Raw genomic sequence first — 15,956 nt, 5'->3', positions numbered from 1 at the left:
ATCACCAGAGGGACTTCGAAATTTTAACACGAAATATTACAGCCACCACATGGACGAATCGAGAAGTAAAAATCTCTTTTGTCTTTAGATTTCGAAATCGATCTTCGATTTTTTTAAACTCAAGCTGTAACCAACTAAAACTCATCCAAAAATGTAGAAAATCAAGCCACGTGTTTTCGATCAATCCCAAAAAAAAACATGGTTTTGGTGAAAAGACGAAGGGTGGGGGTCCCCCGAAAATGTTCATGTTATATAAATTCGGAAAAATAATCGAAAATCAGATTCATATCAATTACTAAGAGCTTCATAGAGCTCCTAGCAATAACCATCCATGCTCACTGATCCTTAATGTTGCCCTTTTCGCGAATTTGCCATGACCAAGGCCATGACATTGTCATATCGTTACAGAATTCCCTTGCTGGTAACCCCTTAAACTTAGCCTTAAATTAAATATTTTGGTACCGCAATTGGCATGGCTTCATTAAATATTCTCTCTGTGCAGTATTAAATTTTCTTAAATAAAAGTTTTTTGGGGGCGTGGTTTATATTTTCATAGGTAAAGCGTTCAATTCCGAAAGTAATAGTAGAAAAGAGAGGATGGTCTTATTTATAACGAAGTCATTTTAACTCAATATTTATTACAAAATGTGAGCAAATCTGAATATTACTTTTCTATATACCTTCTTAAGAGGGCGTGGCCTAAAATTATACATTGATAGGGTGTACTACAGAACCTTTATACTAGTTCAATGCAAGCAAATGCAGAAAAGGGATTAGGTCCTGAGAAAAAAAAACATAAGTGTGACAATTTGAATAAATAACGCACTTCCAGCGGGTTTGGTCGTGCTTGAGGATGTTCTCAAAGAGGCACTTTAGCATGGAAAATCACTTCTGTTAATGGAATAGTGTAAAATTTGAGGGAAAATTGGGAGACATTGAATGCTGAAGGAAAACAAGATGTGATGTGATTGCATAAGAGGAAATTTGAGGACATGATGGAATGGGATAGAGGGAGGCAAGCACGTTTTCGGGCTAGTGCAATGAGGCTTATTGTTGTTACGCTTTCTACACAGTCCACTCCATTCGTCCCATATCTCCGAATATTATGACTATTGTTATGGAAGTTTATATCCTGAGTGGATCTCTTGTACAATTCTCTGCACTCTCGAGCGACTTCCCCATAGAGTTTTGTGCGAGAAAATCTGAGATGTGCAATCTTATTGCTATTCCTGTAATGAGAAGCAACTTACCCCAACTATATGGGTCTTTGATAACAAAAGACAAACTCTCTGCATTAGATAGACTGTGTTTATGCAAATTTTCTCACAGACTCTCAAGGCGCATCCTGCCAGGCGAGACGCCTGTCGGGTGCTCCGGGACAAAAATAGGAAAAGACAGAATTTCAGATTGAAATTTTCAATAAAATATTATTCATGGAAAAAGTTTTTCCGTGTGTGTTGCAGAGAAAATTAAGTCGATTGTTTTATCGTCAAAAATTTCTCACCCTTTTTTCTTAAACTTGAAAAGCTCTCCCTGGTCTTTTCGAATGCTTCTGAAGATTGTACATCTTTTTTTTTTTTAAATACTGGCATCATGTGATTAGAAACACTATCAGAGATTAATTTTCCATTTTAGTACTATCTCGAGAGAATAATTTTATTTATCTCCTTATTTGCAATTAAAATTAAAATGTGTTATAAATTTTGCAAAAAAGAGTTCATTGCTATTTTGTGCCACAAAAATACTTAGCAGAATTTTTAAACTCAAAATAATGAGAAAATTAGTGAGATTATTACTAAAAAAAGCTTTTTTTATCCCAGAAAGAAAAAAATGCAAATTGCATAATAAAAGTTGGACACAGTTAATTAGCAATCAGCAAGAATAAAGGGATGCACTACAGCCAAGAGAAAAAAAATCAAATTGAATAAAAAGTGCATTAATTAATGTTAATTGTAGAAACATTTTCTGTAATTAGGAGATGGTCCGGGCAAGATAAAAGCAAAGGGAAATCACGTTCTTTGTGGTAAATTATTGAAATGATAAACTAGCCACAAGAAGGTCCAAATGTTTCATTGGATTTCCCAGTTAAATTCTGCTACTCGTGCCGCATCCAAATAATATCCATTTTTTCACGCTCCTTCACAATCTTTGGCTCCTGGTTCCAATGTTAAAAAGGGGAGTAAGGAGATTTTGAGTGCATGCAAAAAGAGGGAGCAGACTGAGTAGCGCCTGAAGGAGGGAACTGAGCCAAGAGGACGAATGAATTATGATCAGCTTTTATCCTTTAATTTTTTTTTGTGTATTTTCATCTCCATCTGGACGCGAACGCAGCACAATATTAGTATTCATTCCGTCACGCTTCCTGAGCAAGTGGGCCCTGGGCGGGGGCGTGATGTTCCTGGGGCGCCAGGTGCTCTGGCAGGACAGGGTGAGAGGTCGATGTTATCTGACGCTGACTCTGCAGATAAATGTGCATTTCACATGTCGAGCAAGTCCCCTACTGCAATTTGCCGAATGCTACCAAACACATTATCTCAAGCATTGTACTCAAAGAAACTGCAGTGGAGCTTTTTTACTGAGCCAAAAATTCTACTGACTAAATAAATATACATATTCTGGTCCTATAAGCTCATACGAGATACTTGGAATTTTCAAACATTAAGCAACCACAAAAGTAGAAAAACGGCCAGAAACGGTTGCCAATAAAATTAACATAATGCACAGGACACACCTACGGTTTAAACCTCGAGACGGCTTAACGTAAGGTGAAGTGCCCTCCGCTCGACCGGTTCCTCGTCTCGACCGGTAGATTTATTTATTCAATTTATTTATACTTGCTATAATATTTTGCGTATGATCTAACATTAATAGGTCAATCATTCCATGAATAATACGAACCAGTGACAAATTCATAGAAATTGACGAGATTGATCATCAAACATTCAAAAATTGATCCACCGGTCGAGTGAGGGTACTTTACTTTAATTACAATCAAAATAATAAGACTACTTTCCCTATGTTCCCTATAGTTTTTCACTAATCTGAATCCCAGCTTAAGCTGTAAGTCGGTCTGTTTGAATTGATTTCTCAAATTTTTGAATTTGTAGGATAAAGCATCATGGTACCAAGTCTGAATATCAGAAATGTTTTTCCACTGCCTTAGATCTTAGATGATCCATTTAATGACATGCCTTACTATCATTCCTAATAAATGTAAATTATCGGTCGGATTTTTAGGTTGAAAGAATTTGGGGAGAATGGGCTCTCTTAAGGCAACTAGTCGCCTCATCTAACACCCAGCCAGATTCCCCTGAGATACCCAAATCCACACGTCCTTCTCCTCTGACGTTCTAGACCGGACTCTTCACCACTTCAATTTATAGGTACAGTGACAAAGACCCAGAGGGTAATGCACAGAAACGGTTCAGAAGCCACCCAGGAACGGATTTGAATAGTAACGTTTAAAACAGCCAGGATTTTTTCAAACGCATACAATTCATTGGAAATAGGTTTACATAATATTTTTATTAGTAAATTAGTAGTCTTAAGTTATTTCAATATTTTTAAAGTGGTTTGTAGAATACTGATCAGTTACTTTGATTCTGCAATTCTAAAGTACTAAAATATTGTAAAGATGTATAAATTTATTATGGGGTTGTGTTAAATGAGGGTTGATATTAAATAGGTTCGTCTGCCCTATTCATTATATCTTAAATTCTTTAAGAATTCTTTCAACAGGCAAATTGAAATGAACTTAGGTATCTGCAACGTCTTTTTAAGGAACCGGGCCTCTCACAATAATCTCTTCCAGTCCTGGCGACTCTCCGTCAACTCAACCCAGAAAAGTAGCATTGATCTCTATCGAAATGTCCGTCCTAATGGAAGCTTCTTGCGAGTTTTCGTAACAATTCAAACTAAAAAGACACAGATTATGACCTGGATCCTTATCCTATGGTTAGAGTAAGAAGGGAGGAGAAGGATCCAGGTCAAAATCCATGGCTCTTTATCTGAATTAATCTATTGACCGAGCATGAAATACTAATCATTTCGTAACAATTTCGGGGTTGGGGAGTTGTTAGCCCCGCGCGAAACCCTCTGTAAAAAGAACTAGATCCCATGTTCGTTAGCCTCAGGTGCGTAATATCCTACTGAGGTTGGTCACTCAATCTTAATTTCTTAAAAAATTTCTTAAAAAAAAAACACAAGTTAATGTGTTCAGTCTTTAGCTTTTTGAAAATAGTTTTAAACCGGTTTTCTCAACTCTATCTAACCCTAGCAAGGCTCTATTATCACTAGGCGGTTCTATGCTACCTTATCCGTCCAGCTGTTTTTGAGGCTTCACACTTTGGAAATTATGTTTTGTAAACTTTTATAATTTCTTCTGACCATATAATATAGTTACATTATATATTCAGCTCTAAAAAGTAATTTATATATGTAGATTTTGAAAGATGTCAAAATAACTGTTAGGAAAAAATTGTTATGACTAAAATAACAATTTTATTCACTTGTAAATTTAAAAAAAGCTTCTAGTATAAATCTTCATGCAATTTATGATAAAAAGTATATTAAAAAAAAAAAACATAACATTGAAATCCGTATTTAACTTCATCAAGTTCTTACATATTATATGAAATAACTTACAAACTTTAAGTAATTTCAAGGGTACATGAGATGCGAAATTATATCACAATTTTGAACAGAATAATAACATTTACTTACCATGCTAAACATAAATTGGTTGAGTAATAAGAGTACTAAGCTTCTTTTCTTTGAGTGTTGTTATACATAACAAGCAACATTATTCAAAATAATCCAAGATTAAAATTCCTATGTCTGTTTCTCACAGTGCAAATCTTCTCTATTGTTGCAGGTATTTCATCCGCCAGTACAAGGAAACAATCCGTTTGAATTTCGAATTCGATACAAGTTCATTAGTCAGTCGGATGCAATTGTTCGGTAAGTGTTCATATCTCTGACAATTTTCGCTTCTTCCTGCCGATCCAAAAGGATTTATCATCCAATGTATTGATGTAGAATGCCAAATCGGTCATGTCTAGGTGAACATGAATAATTGAGAAATTTCCTTGAAATATGCCATAGAAATCTGCCACAAGCTCTCCATATTCAATATTACTGGTAATTGCAACAAGCTAAAACTATCAGGATGGGTTAGGGATTAAAAGGCTAAGAGGCACTTTGACTTGAAATTCTTCATATTCTCCCTCATAAATCCTTCTCTACTCACACATTTCCACAATTTAACTGCAGATTTGAAAACTTTGCAAAATGTCAATGAAAAAGAGATTTTAATACTCAGTTTAATTTATTTTACATTCTGTTGGATTATAAATATTATTTTAGCATGTTAACCAAAATTTTCACTACAAGCTTGAGAAAGTTTCTGGTTGTCTAAATAGATAAATCATCTCTAAACAATCAGTAATAATCCATTTCCAGCAGTATATTTACTAAATATTCTGCACTATCTCCACTCTGCTGAAAATTGGGTGATTTAAAATTTTGACTTTGAATTTTAGTCAAAAAAAGAATTAACGACTTGCAATTTTATAAATAAATAGATTTTATGACTTTGAATTAAAATTATTAGCAATAAAAAGTCATCCTCTTAAGAAACCATTTCGAAAGAAACCATTCATTTTGGGGCAAAATTAATGAGCAATAAAATTAAACAAGGGGTTACTCAAGTTCGGAATACCGACACATTTTTGCGTTAGAATCCATATAGAATCCACGGAATCACTCGTAAGATTCTAATAGAATCTGAAATGATATTGCTTCAATAATCACCGGAATCAAATTAAATAGAAATGGAATTACTCTAGTCCCCGACGAGTGGCCTTCAAAGTTGAAGCCAATTTCTTACTTTCACATACAAATGCGTATGGGAATTTTTCTGCACCCATGATCGTTATGCTAAATATTTAAAAAGTGAGAAGTTTTTCCGTATTATAAGATACCTTTCCGTATGGAGGGATAAATATACTAAATTTTTGTTTAAATAAATTTTTTCCTAGGAGCACTGTGAGCTAAGTCCGAGATCAATTTAGGAATTGGTTTCAAATAGCTCCATATAAAAAGGTCAACTTGCCAGGCGCTTGGAATTACTAGATCAAATGGAATCACAGAATTACTCTTTCCTAAAACTCCGCAATAAATAATGATAAGCCAAAATACATTTCAGATTTTTAAGGATTTTTTTATTGTCCAAAGAAGTGTAATAAATTGACATTTTTTCACATTTTTAACTAAAAGAACAATCGAAGAGCATGCCTCATTCGAAAAGAAATACGATTTATCCCATGGCGGATACAAGGTAAAAGACCCAGTCAGCAGATGCGGTTAAGTCGGACCCCCGGGATACAAAGAACAAAATCGTGATCGGTGAGGCACAACATTTTGTAATATGTTCAATATTTTATATAAATTGAGTTACCCTTTATTTAGGATTGATAAGAGGATCTATTTAGAGGCAAGAGAGTAGCTATGATTTTGGCAAGAGCGGAGAACTATCCCCAACAGAAATCGTTTTTCGAACGCAAAGAACAAAAAAGTTATATTTTTATTTTCTTAAAATTATCAATGATCTAATACAAAGTTGAATGCTTGAAATAATTCATCTTTTTTTCAATCCCAATAAAAAAAGAAAAATAAACAAAGCAGAAGATTTTGCTCTAGATTAGTTGATACTATTGAATTTATTTTAACTTTGACAAAAATTATGTTGTAATATTTAGATGACTTTACTGACTTTGAAGTTCTAAATTGAATTCTAATGCTCGGCCAAGTGAGGAAAGTGGAACAGCTTTGAATTGGGGCACTTTTACAATAAAGCTTATTTCTCCTATTTTTAAATAGACTGAACCTAGCTGTGTTATCACACTTGCACATTAAAATTTTAATATGATTCACATTAATTGTCGCTGGTGAGAGTCCAAATGTGTAATTTGTGTGTTTGAATTATTTTATATTCAAAATTTGATCTATTTGTTGATAAAAAGGTAGACTTGAACCGCAAAATTTGATATAAATTGATTTATAGCATTAATGCGAAAAATTAATGCGATTTTCTCTTTAATTTTTTAATGTGAAAAATATTTATACTTTAGGTAAATTTAAACTTATTTTTGCAGGCCAAGTCCACTTCTTTATCAATAAATAGAAAAACCCCAAATATTAAGTGACTCACACAAATAAGATATTTGGACGCTCACAAGCGACAATTAATGTAAATCACATTAAAATTTTAATGTGCAAGTGTGATAACGCCGTAACCATGATATATATTTCGACGCTTCCATTCCATACACTGAGAGAAATCCAAAAATTTAAAAAAACATTCCGGAAATGTTAATTTTACCCTGCAGTATTGATCCGAAATCGGTGTAAATATTATGCTTTTTAGGTGTATTAGGGGTTAAAGTTACCCTTTTTCATGTTAATTTTTACCCTGAAAAGGGTGTAAAATTAACATTGAAAAATGTTGATATATTTTTACACCTAAAAATGTTAAAGTTATGATGAGGAAAAACAGTTAATCGCACCCCTGTTTTTTCTCAGTGTACTAATCTATCTCAGAATGACAACTTTTCAGGAGATCCATTTGAACTTAGCGATGGCCTATGCTGCCCGTGTAATTTTTTTTTTCACGAAAAAAATGAATATCTCGTTACCCGAACGCCGCCCGGATGACCACCAAATTTTCACCAGTTGTAGATCTCGATCCCAGGAACAACATATCTCTCGGAATAATATAATAAGTCGACTTAGAATAGTATGGAATGGAGCTGTCGATTTTATCGAAGGTAGAGAGTGTCACGGAGTACCCGAAAAGCGAAAAAACGAATTTTGCAAAAAATCGAGTTAGTCGCATTAAATTCTAAGTGGTCGATATACAACTTGAGAAAGAGCTTTTCAACCGTTTTGCTCTGAAGGTTCGTCATCAACGCTAAGACGGCGGCGAACGCTGAAATCTACACAGTCTCTTATCAAAACGGAATTGTACCGCAAAATCATTATCGATTAATCAATTTATCTATGTATCTAAATACAATATGACAAGGCTACGTTCCATTTAAAAAAGGAGAAAAGTTTTATTTCAAAGATAAGGGAAGAGCACCAGCGATCGGCAGTGTTCCTAGGATCGTCAGGTTAATACCACATTGTTGCTCCAAATTAAATGATTTTTTAAAAGTTATTAGCTACTTTTTACCGTTTAAGTTTCACAAGAATACAGTGCATTAACTCAGATTTAATTTGAGACACCTGTTTAAATTCCTGACGATCCGAGGTACAGAGTGCAAGTTTGCAATTTACACATATTTTTTTTATTAATTTATTGTAAAAATTAAAAATTCAAAAGCACAGATATAGTTAAAGGGATCACTGATGTATCAATTAGCATACATAAAAATACCAAATAATGTTTTGAGGATTATATTTTCAACTAAATATGAAGCATGTCTCTTAACATTCCGATCCGGGGTACTCTTCCCTTATCCGAATTCAAGGATGTTCCACTCCCTTAATCACGATTACAAACGTAAGGATGAAAATTTTGTTATATTTGCAATATTTTCCAAAGCACGTTTTATAGGAACAATAAATTAAAATTGTATTTATTGTTTTGTCATACCTCAATTTAAAGATGTTCGCTATATCTTGTGAAGTTTAACATAATCAAATGAAAGTGTCGTCATTTGTGTGTATCTCAAGTCACGTATCCTTTTCTGTGTTTGCTAAAACATATTGCAGGCTCAGTCTCTTCAATTATTAAGGTAAATAAATAATTAGTATGGCAAACAGTGTGAGCATCATATTGATTTTCAATTAGTTCATTTGAGGACTGGGGCTGAATTAGTCAAAATTATTCATTGCTCCGATGTGAAGTGAAATTGGAGAGGTGTCCTGGAAGAAGAGTTTTGCGGAGGCGAAGGAATGGGAGGATGTCAGGATAGTAAGGAGGATGTGAGAGCAATTTAGTACACTATAGTTTATTCAATTCCAAATTCCGATCACGTATTCTGTTCTTTAGAATACAAAACCTCCTTCTTCACTCTTGCCACACTTTTCAACCAAAGATACACTCCTGGTTGATGTTCGAGGGGAAGTGGATGATCCTTATGGAAGGATTTGTACTGGTGGTGAATCATGTTTCCACCATATTGATATTTTAAAACTTTTTCCACACTCTCTATTAATTCGGGGGAAAGTGGGGTTCCCTTTTTTTAGAATGGTTCGGGGAGAAAATCCTCAACCATTCATGATTTCAACACGCAATTTTGGTCCTTCGACTCCCGGACATCACTTTCAAATTCACCCCTCGTCCAAAGCACCAGAATAGGGCTCTCGAGAATTTTTGATTTTGACACCTAAGAGCACCCTCCTGTTTGCTCACGTCACACGGACATTGGGGTTTGATCCAATATTATATATTGTACTGAAAACAATAGCAATATTCACACTCCACGCTAAATTTATTTCACACAATAAATACACATTCACAGTCAACTCATCAAATATTGATCTCTGGGAATTTTTTCCCTCCATTCACAAGTACCCTTACCCCGGGAAAGTAGCTTTACCCCCAGAGAATTTTCCTTTTTCGTGCCACATATTCGAAAAATTTGGAACACAATTGAGGAGGGATGAATGAGACACTCCAGCCGAGAAATATACTAAATATTCCGATCGATGAGATGCTGCACGTTTTTGACTCTGTACCCTACAAGACCTAATATACCTTTGGAATTACTTGGGAGAATGAGGTTCTAAATGATTAAGAATGATGGTACTTTAAGGAATTCGGTAGCTGGATACCAAGATAAATGAGTTGAATTTAAGCAAATCCAATTTCAAACTACTTTTCCTTCATATAAATCGATTGGACATGCAAATTCTGAACTTGTAAAATCGTACTTCGAAAAAATAATTTGAAATGATTTTTCACCAAAGCTTTCGCTTAAGGGGCAGTTTTTACAGTGAATTTTTTAATACGATTATAAATAATTTCAATATTAAATACGGAATAATAGCAAATAATACGACAACTTGCAAAAGACAAAATCGGTTTTATTTTGAAGATTACTCTTCAAATCTTTCGTATTAATATCTTATCTTTTACTGCTCGAACTCAAAGAGAAAGCACTTATATAATCGACTTTTCTCAACTTGTCACCGTCCTGTTGCTTAAACGGCAAAAGATATTGATTTCCGGTGTTCGGCGACCGCTAATGAAACAAAATTTCTCCAGACATTTTTTCGTTTTCTCTTTCGACTCCCTTCTATACCCTCCAATACTATGTTTTTTTGATTTCTATCAAAATTGTCCCAAGATTTTTCAATGATTATCGGATATGTATTATAGAGGCACCCTAGGTGAATATTTCGTCCATCCTATGATCGGAAAATTCGCCAATTTGAATTATTGAAGGTCAAAATTCAATCACCTTCGAAGGCTCATTTGTCAACCAATTTGCTTGAAATTAGATTTTTTGAAATAGTTCTGATATTTCCAGTCTGACTGCATCGGTTTTAATCGGTTATGAATTGGTGAAGTACCGGTAATTGATTCAGTTTACTTCCAAAAGTATTTTTTACTTGACCTTAAATTTGTTCCCGATCTAGAGGTCGAACGTTAAGAGACATCGATTTCCGAACTCAGAGCCCCCCCCCTCATAAGTAGACACGATCTCGCGCGCTATTTTTTCCTGTTCCCCTCACCCCCTCAAAACCACGATTTTCCGGATTTTCTCAAAGCTGGCCAAAGCCTTTTCAATAATTTTCGGATATGTTTTAGAGGTAGTCCAGGCGAACATTTCGTCCAAAAAAACCTATGACCAGAAAATTCTCCATTTTGATTTATTTAAGGTCAAAGTTGTTAAGTCAGGAGGGGATTTTTCAACCGATTTGGTTGAATTTAGATTTTTCGGAAAGGTATTGAAATTTCTTACCCAATTGTATAAGTAAGTATGTCATAATTGTCAAAAACATTCTAACATGCGCACATCTTAAGCATTTTTCTAGTTCAGAATTAATTTATGATTTGTAAACCAATTTAATCGGTAATAAACCGGTATACCGCGAAAAGATAATTCACGGATAGCTATATTTCGTTAGTTCGAGTATTCTGCAAAGCTTGAGACGCTTTGCCAACTCTTTTTCATTGATATTCCATACTACTCTTGCACTCAATCCAGAAATATATAATTAAGCTTCTAGGTCGTGTTTTGAAGAATAAATCGACAACTCAGAATATAAAACGAATAAGTCACGAATGACCAACTTTATGCCCTAGACACACTTATAACTTAAGCCGGGAGACGGCCTTAGTGGAAAGTGATAAAAAAGTGGTTTAACCATTATTTCGAATGCAATTACGTTAAGTCGTCTTTCGGCTAATCCTCAAGTCTGTCAAAGCTCTTACAGAAAAAGGATTTCAAGTTGAGATTTTACATGCTGAGTATAGGATCTTTAGGATCAGAAACCCCTGTAACTTTGGGAATAATTAACTTTCCTATATATTCACAGAGAAGGTAGAGAGGGTCAAGGAGTACCCGAAAACCCGAAAACCGAATGTTGCAAAAAATCGACTTATTCGACTCATTCTGACAAGTCGAAATTACAAATCAGCGAAAATTGAATTCAGTAAAATTGTATAACACACTTCAGATATCTAATAAATCTCTGATTTTGTTATATAATATCCACTTTGTAGTCGAGATTTTCCACCTGATAGCGAAATAGAGCCCGGCTGGTGGATTCCCTTCCCTGTTCGCGGGAAATTCATATTTCCCGCCTCTCGCTCCAAGCAAGGCCTTTTACTGGCGGTAATAGTTCTGTTGCCCGCCGTGTGGGGGATTGGCTGACAGGTGACACTGGCAGTCAGTCGGTAACATGGCCTGAAAGAGTACGGATGGAGGCACAGAGCTGGGTCGCTGCCGGGCAATTGGCCGCAATAAGCCTTGGTCTCCTTATGGAATCTTTCAGGGCAGAAGCCCGGCTACAACTTTAATGTATTGTCCAAAAACCAACATTTTCAAAAATATTTAGGATGACTTATGTTAATTTCGGAAATACCGAAAATCGAAATACAAGAACTCGTTGTTCGATAATCCAATACAGATCCAGTGTGGAGAACGAGAATTTAAATTCAAGTTTTTAGTAATGATACTCACTTTTGCCTATTTTTAATATATTTTAATGGCAATCACTTTTTACTTAATTCTTTTTTGCTAAAAAATATTTAAGGGGAACTGGGGCACCACCAAACACGGGGTAGCACCAAACACTGTGATTTTTTAATCAGATATTCAACTTCTAATGACAAAACCTATAGAAATTTTTAGGCATTAGGGTAAAGTGATATAATTTGGAATTAGTGTTACAAGTTGGACAATTCGCTGGTACAAGTTGGACATGGCTTTTTTCTTAATAAATACAGTACAAAATTTATTTTTAAGCACAAGGAACCAAATTATAAAACTAAAGCATTAAAAATATACAAATAACAATGAAGTACTAAATTAATCAAGACAAAAATCCCTGTCCAAATTGTACCATTGTCCAATTTGTACCACTTTACCCTATAGGGATGTTTTCCCACTAACGAAATGGTAGAGATAGTCCAAGTAGTTTAGAAATGAAAATTAGTATTTCGTGCTACCCCGTGTTTGGTGGTGCCCCAGTTCCCCTAATTCGAGACTGTTTAATTGGTTCATAATACTATTTTTCAAAAATAAATTCTAAGCTTCCAATTTAGTAATATCCTTTAAAAATATTTTTTTAACACTTTCAACACTAATTTTGAAAATATTTTATTTTATTTAAAAAAAAACCGTAATGTCCAAATTTAAGAATTTATTGCAAATCAGTTTTCGCAAATGTTTTTTTTTTTATTTCTCAATATACTGACTACAATAGGCTCGCATTCAAAAATCTACATTTCCAAACTCATTTTTATTGCTTAGTCATTGTTAATAACAACCTCTTATGGATGAAAGTCAATAAATTCGAACAACCGCAAATGCGAAAAAGTACACAAAAGCCATGCTAAACATCGAGTTAGGGTACTTCTCTATGGAAAAACTTATTGATTGCCGAGTGAATGAATAAATGCGGTGGAATTGTGTGCTAAGCCTCATAAATTGTGGTGGCTATTTACCCATGACCTTAATTTAAGGATGTCGAGAAAGGGAGACGCCAGGGCAAAAAACTGAGGTCCTTGCTGTTTTCCACACAATCAGAGTTATGGCCATGTTCCACTTGTAAGTTCATGCACTAGCCCAAGTCACATGCACATTATAGCCAAAGGGGTGGGTGAAATATGGTTTTGTGCGGAAGCTCTCAAAGTCACTTCATTTACTTGGCGACTTCTAAGCTCTCTTTCTCTTCCTCTTTTGCAGATATGGGGCACCGAGTGAACTTCTGGAACTTGGTCAGGTCACACCAGGGACGTACTGTACGCGCCAATTCGATGAGTGCTACAGGAAAAAGTGCCGACTTCAGAGCCCAAATTATCCGGGAATGTACCCCAGGAATGTGACATGCTACTGGACTATTAGGCAGAAGACTGTGCCAACATGCAAGCACGCCATGATTGGCGTCAGTCAGGAGAGTGAGCACAAGGCTCTGGTTAAGAGGTTCGTATGTCTCTGGGTATTTCTCAGAATTTATGCACACCCACCATGGCCTCAGCAGGAAATCCCAGAATTTCATCTTTCAAACTCCGATGCTCCAGCAGTGATATCCACCAAACTTTACGACTGCACTTTCCATACAGCCATATCCTCTTGGAAGCTCTTCTGAAAGAGTCACTCACCATTTTTCAAATATGCTTTATGAATGCCAAACATTAATTTTCGCCCAAAATCGAATCAATCGAAAACACTTGCACATAAATCTCGTGAAATTGAAGATATCCATTATGAATTGAATAGTCAATATAGGGTGTGATTGATATATGATACCACAAATATCTATTTAGTTTAATTTTTCAAATTTTCCCAATAGAACAGTCGTTTAAATATTTTGCCAATTTTCAGATTTGATTTATACAACTTTATCAGAGCGATTTTCTCACTTAGGAATGATTCTATACGAAATCTTATATTGTTGGATCGAGATCAAATATTGCTGTAAGCAGGGGCCCATTAAGCCTAATAAAAAATGGAGCTATTCTTCACTTTTCCTTGTAAAAATTTTGCAGATATTGCACCGCGACCTAAACAAATTTGCTTGTAGTTCTTATATCATTTTGGCGAACATTATGAAATATGTATTTTTATATAGCTTTTAGTGCACGATTTTGAAATATATCAGTTTGAATTATATCAGTAGTAGATAAGTCAATTCTCTTAAGGAAAAAACTAGCCAATAGTCTTCAGTGCTTCTATGCAAAAACATATGAAAAAATGAAATGTCGAGAGGCCCCTGGCTGAAATACATACAATGGCGGTCAAAATAATAGAATCAACTCAGCAAAGACCACTATTTTATCTTTAGCAGTTTGTTTATTCCAATTCGTTGAAATAATTTTGATGTAGAAATGTTCAAATAATTACACGTCAAATAATTATTGTTTTGGACGTTAGAGGTCTCTATTTTTTACAGAATAGATCAATAGTGAAATTTGGTTTGAATAACACGATAGAACCACTTTCATTTAGATTAAAGAATGTGATCTATAAATCGAATAAGTTTAAAAATAGCCATATTTAAAAACCATAAATGACAGTTTTCCAATTTTTTGGGTCGAACCGAATTTCACTATTGACGTATTCTGTGTAAAATAGAGACCTCTAGCGGCCAAAACAACCCTCAGAAGAAATCCCCAAGAAATACAAAAGTTAAAAAAACATAAGCTTTGCAAAGTGATTCTATTATTTTGGCCGTCCCTGTATGTACATCGCATTCATATTAGTAGAGTTAGACTTTAAGCTTTCAGTATCCAAATCAAGAACTGAAAGATCTTTTCCGATGGAATTCCAAAAAAAAATTAATACTGAAATAAATAGTCAAAGAAAAAACACTCTTAATTTTAAAGTTTTGAACATATTTTCGTCAAATTATCGTCAAAATTCTATTAGGAATACTATTCGAATAATACGATAAAACAAAGGTATGCCGATTGACAAAATACAATGTACGTATCCAGTTAACATTGGGCGAATACCATAAATAAAATAGCAAAGCTCAGCCTTAACACTAAGTACTTAAATAAGGCCTTTGTTAAATTCCTTATTGACTAGTTTCGGTAACAACCTTTCGAGGAGACAAAGCTACTCTGTATCCAAGCCGAACCTATTCGAAAATCTACCGGAAGCCTAAAGTGCAAGTTCACGTACTCCCCACTTCAGCGCTGATTGCTGTTCCACTTCGAATTTCGATATTCTTGACACTTGAATCGTCAGCAATGTCCACAACACTGTGTGAACGTTTGCTGCAAAAGTGAACTTTTATTGAATGGCAGTACGTTTGAATTGCAATTTAAAAGAAAATGTCATTTTCATGAGCTTACTCACTTTTGTGAAACTCGTCGATTTAATCGTTCGAACTTCCAACGGATTTTTTAAGTAAGTTCTCTCTGATATACCGTTGAACCAATTCAGAAAAAAACTTCAACCGGAAAGACCATTCAAGTCGGGAAGATTACCTATTACTGAACGCAGGAATTAAGTAATTTGAATTAGGGACAATTAAAACTACTTTTCATAAGTACTTAATTATTGACCTTAGACAAAGTACTTTTTACGCGGTCCCGTTAGAAATTTCGAAAGATAAAATCAGAAATAGATTGAAAGTCCGAATAGCTAAAATCCTGAATGGGTCAAAGGTTTATTCCCGGAACACGAATTTATGTAATTAATAGGACGGTATATCAGAATTTGATACTCCCGAATCATGTGTTCCGGGACATGCACTTTCGGATCATGTGC

General features: G+C 34.8%; 1 protein-coding gene across 1 annotated transcript in view; it reads left to right on the top strand.

Annotated features, from left to right (window-relative positions):
* Positions 1-15,956, top strand: part of LOC129804698 (uncharacterized) — a 230,411-nt gene that overhangs the window by 171,601 nt on the left and 42,854 nt on the right. The window contains exons 6-7 of the mRNA XM_055852238.1: positions 4,874-4,959; positions 13,425-13,661. Of these exons, the coding sequence (XP_055708213.1) occupies positions 4,874-4,959; positions 13,425-13,661 (323 nt within the window). The remainder of the gene's footprint in view (positions 1-4,873; positions 4,960-13,424; positions 13,662-15,956) is intronic.

This window comes from Phlebotomus papatasi, chromosome 2 (assembly GCF_024763615.1).
Source record: "Phlebotomus papatasi isolate M1 chromosome 2, Ppap_2.1, whole genome shotgun sequence".
Lineage (NCBI taxonomy): Eukaryota > Metazoa > Arthropoda > Insecta > Diptera > Psychodidae > Phlebotomus > Phlebotomus papatasi.
This window is presented reverse-complemented; position numbering and strand designations above follow the sequence as displayed.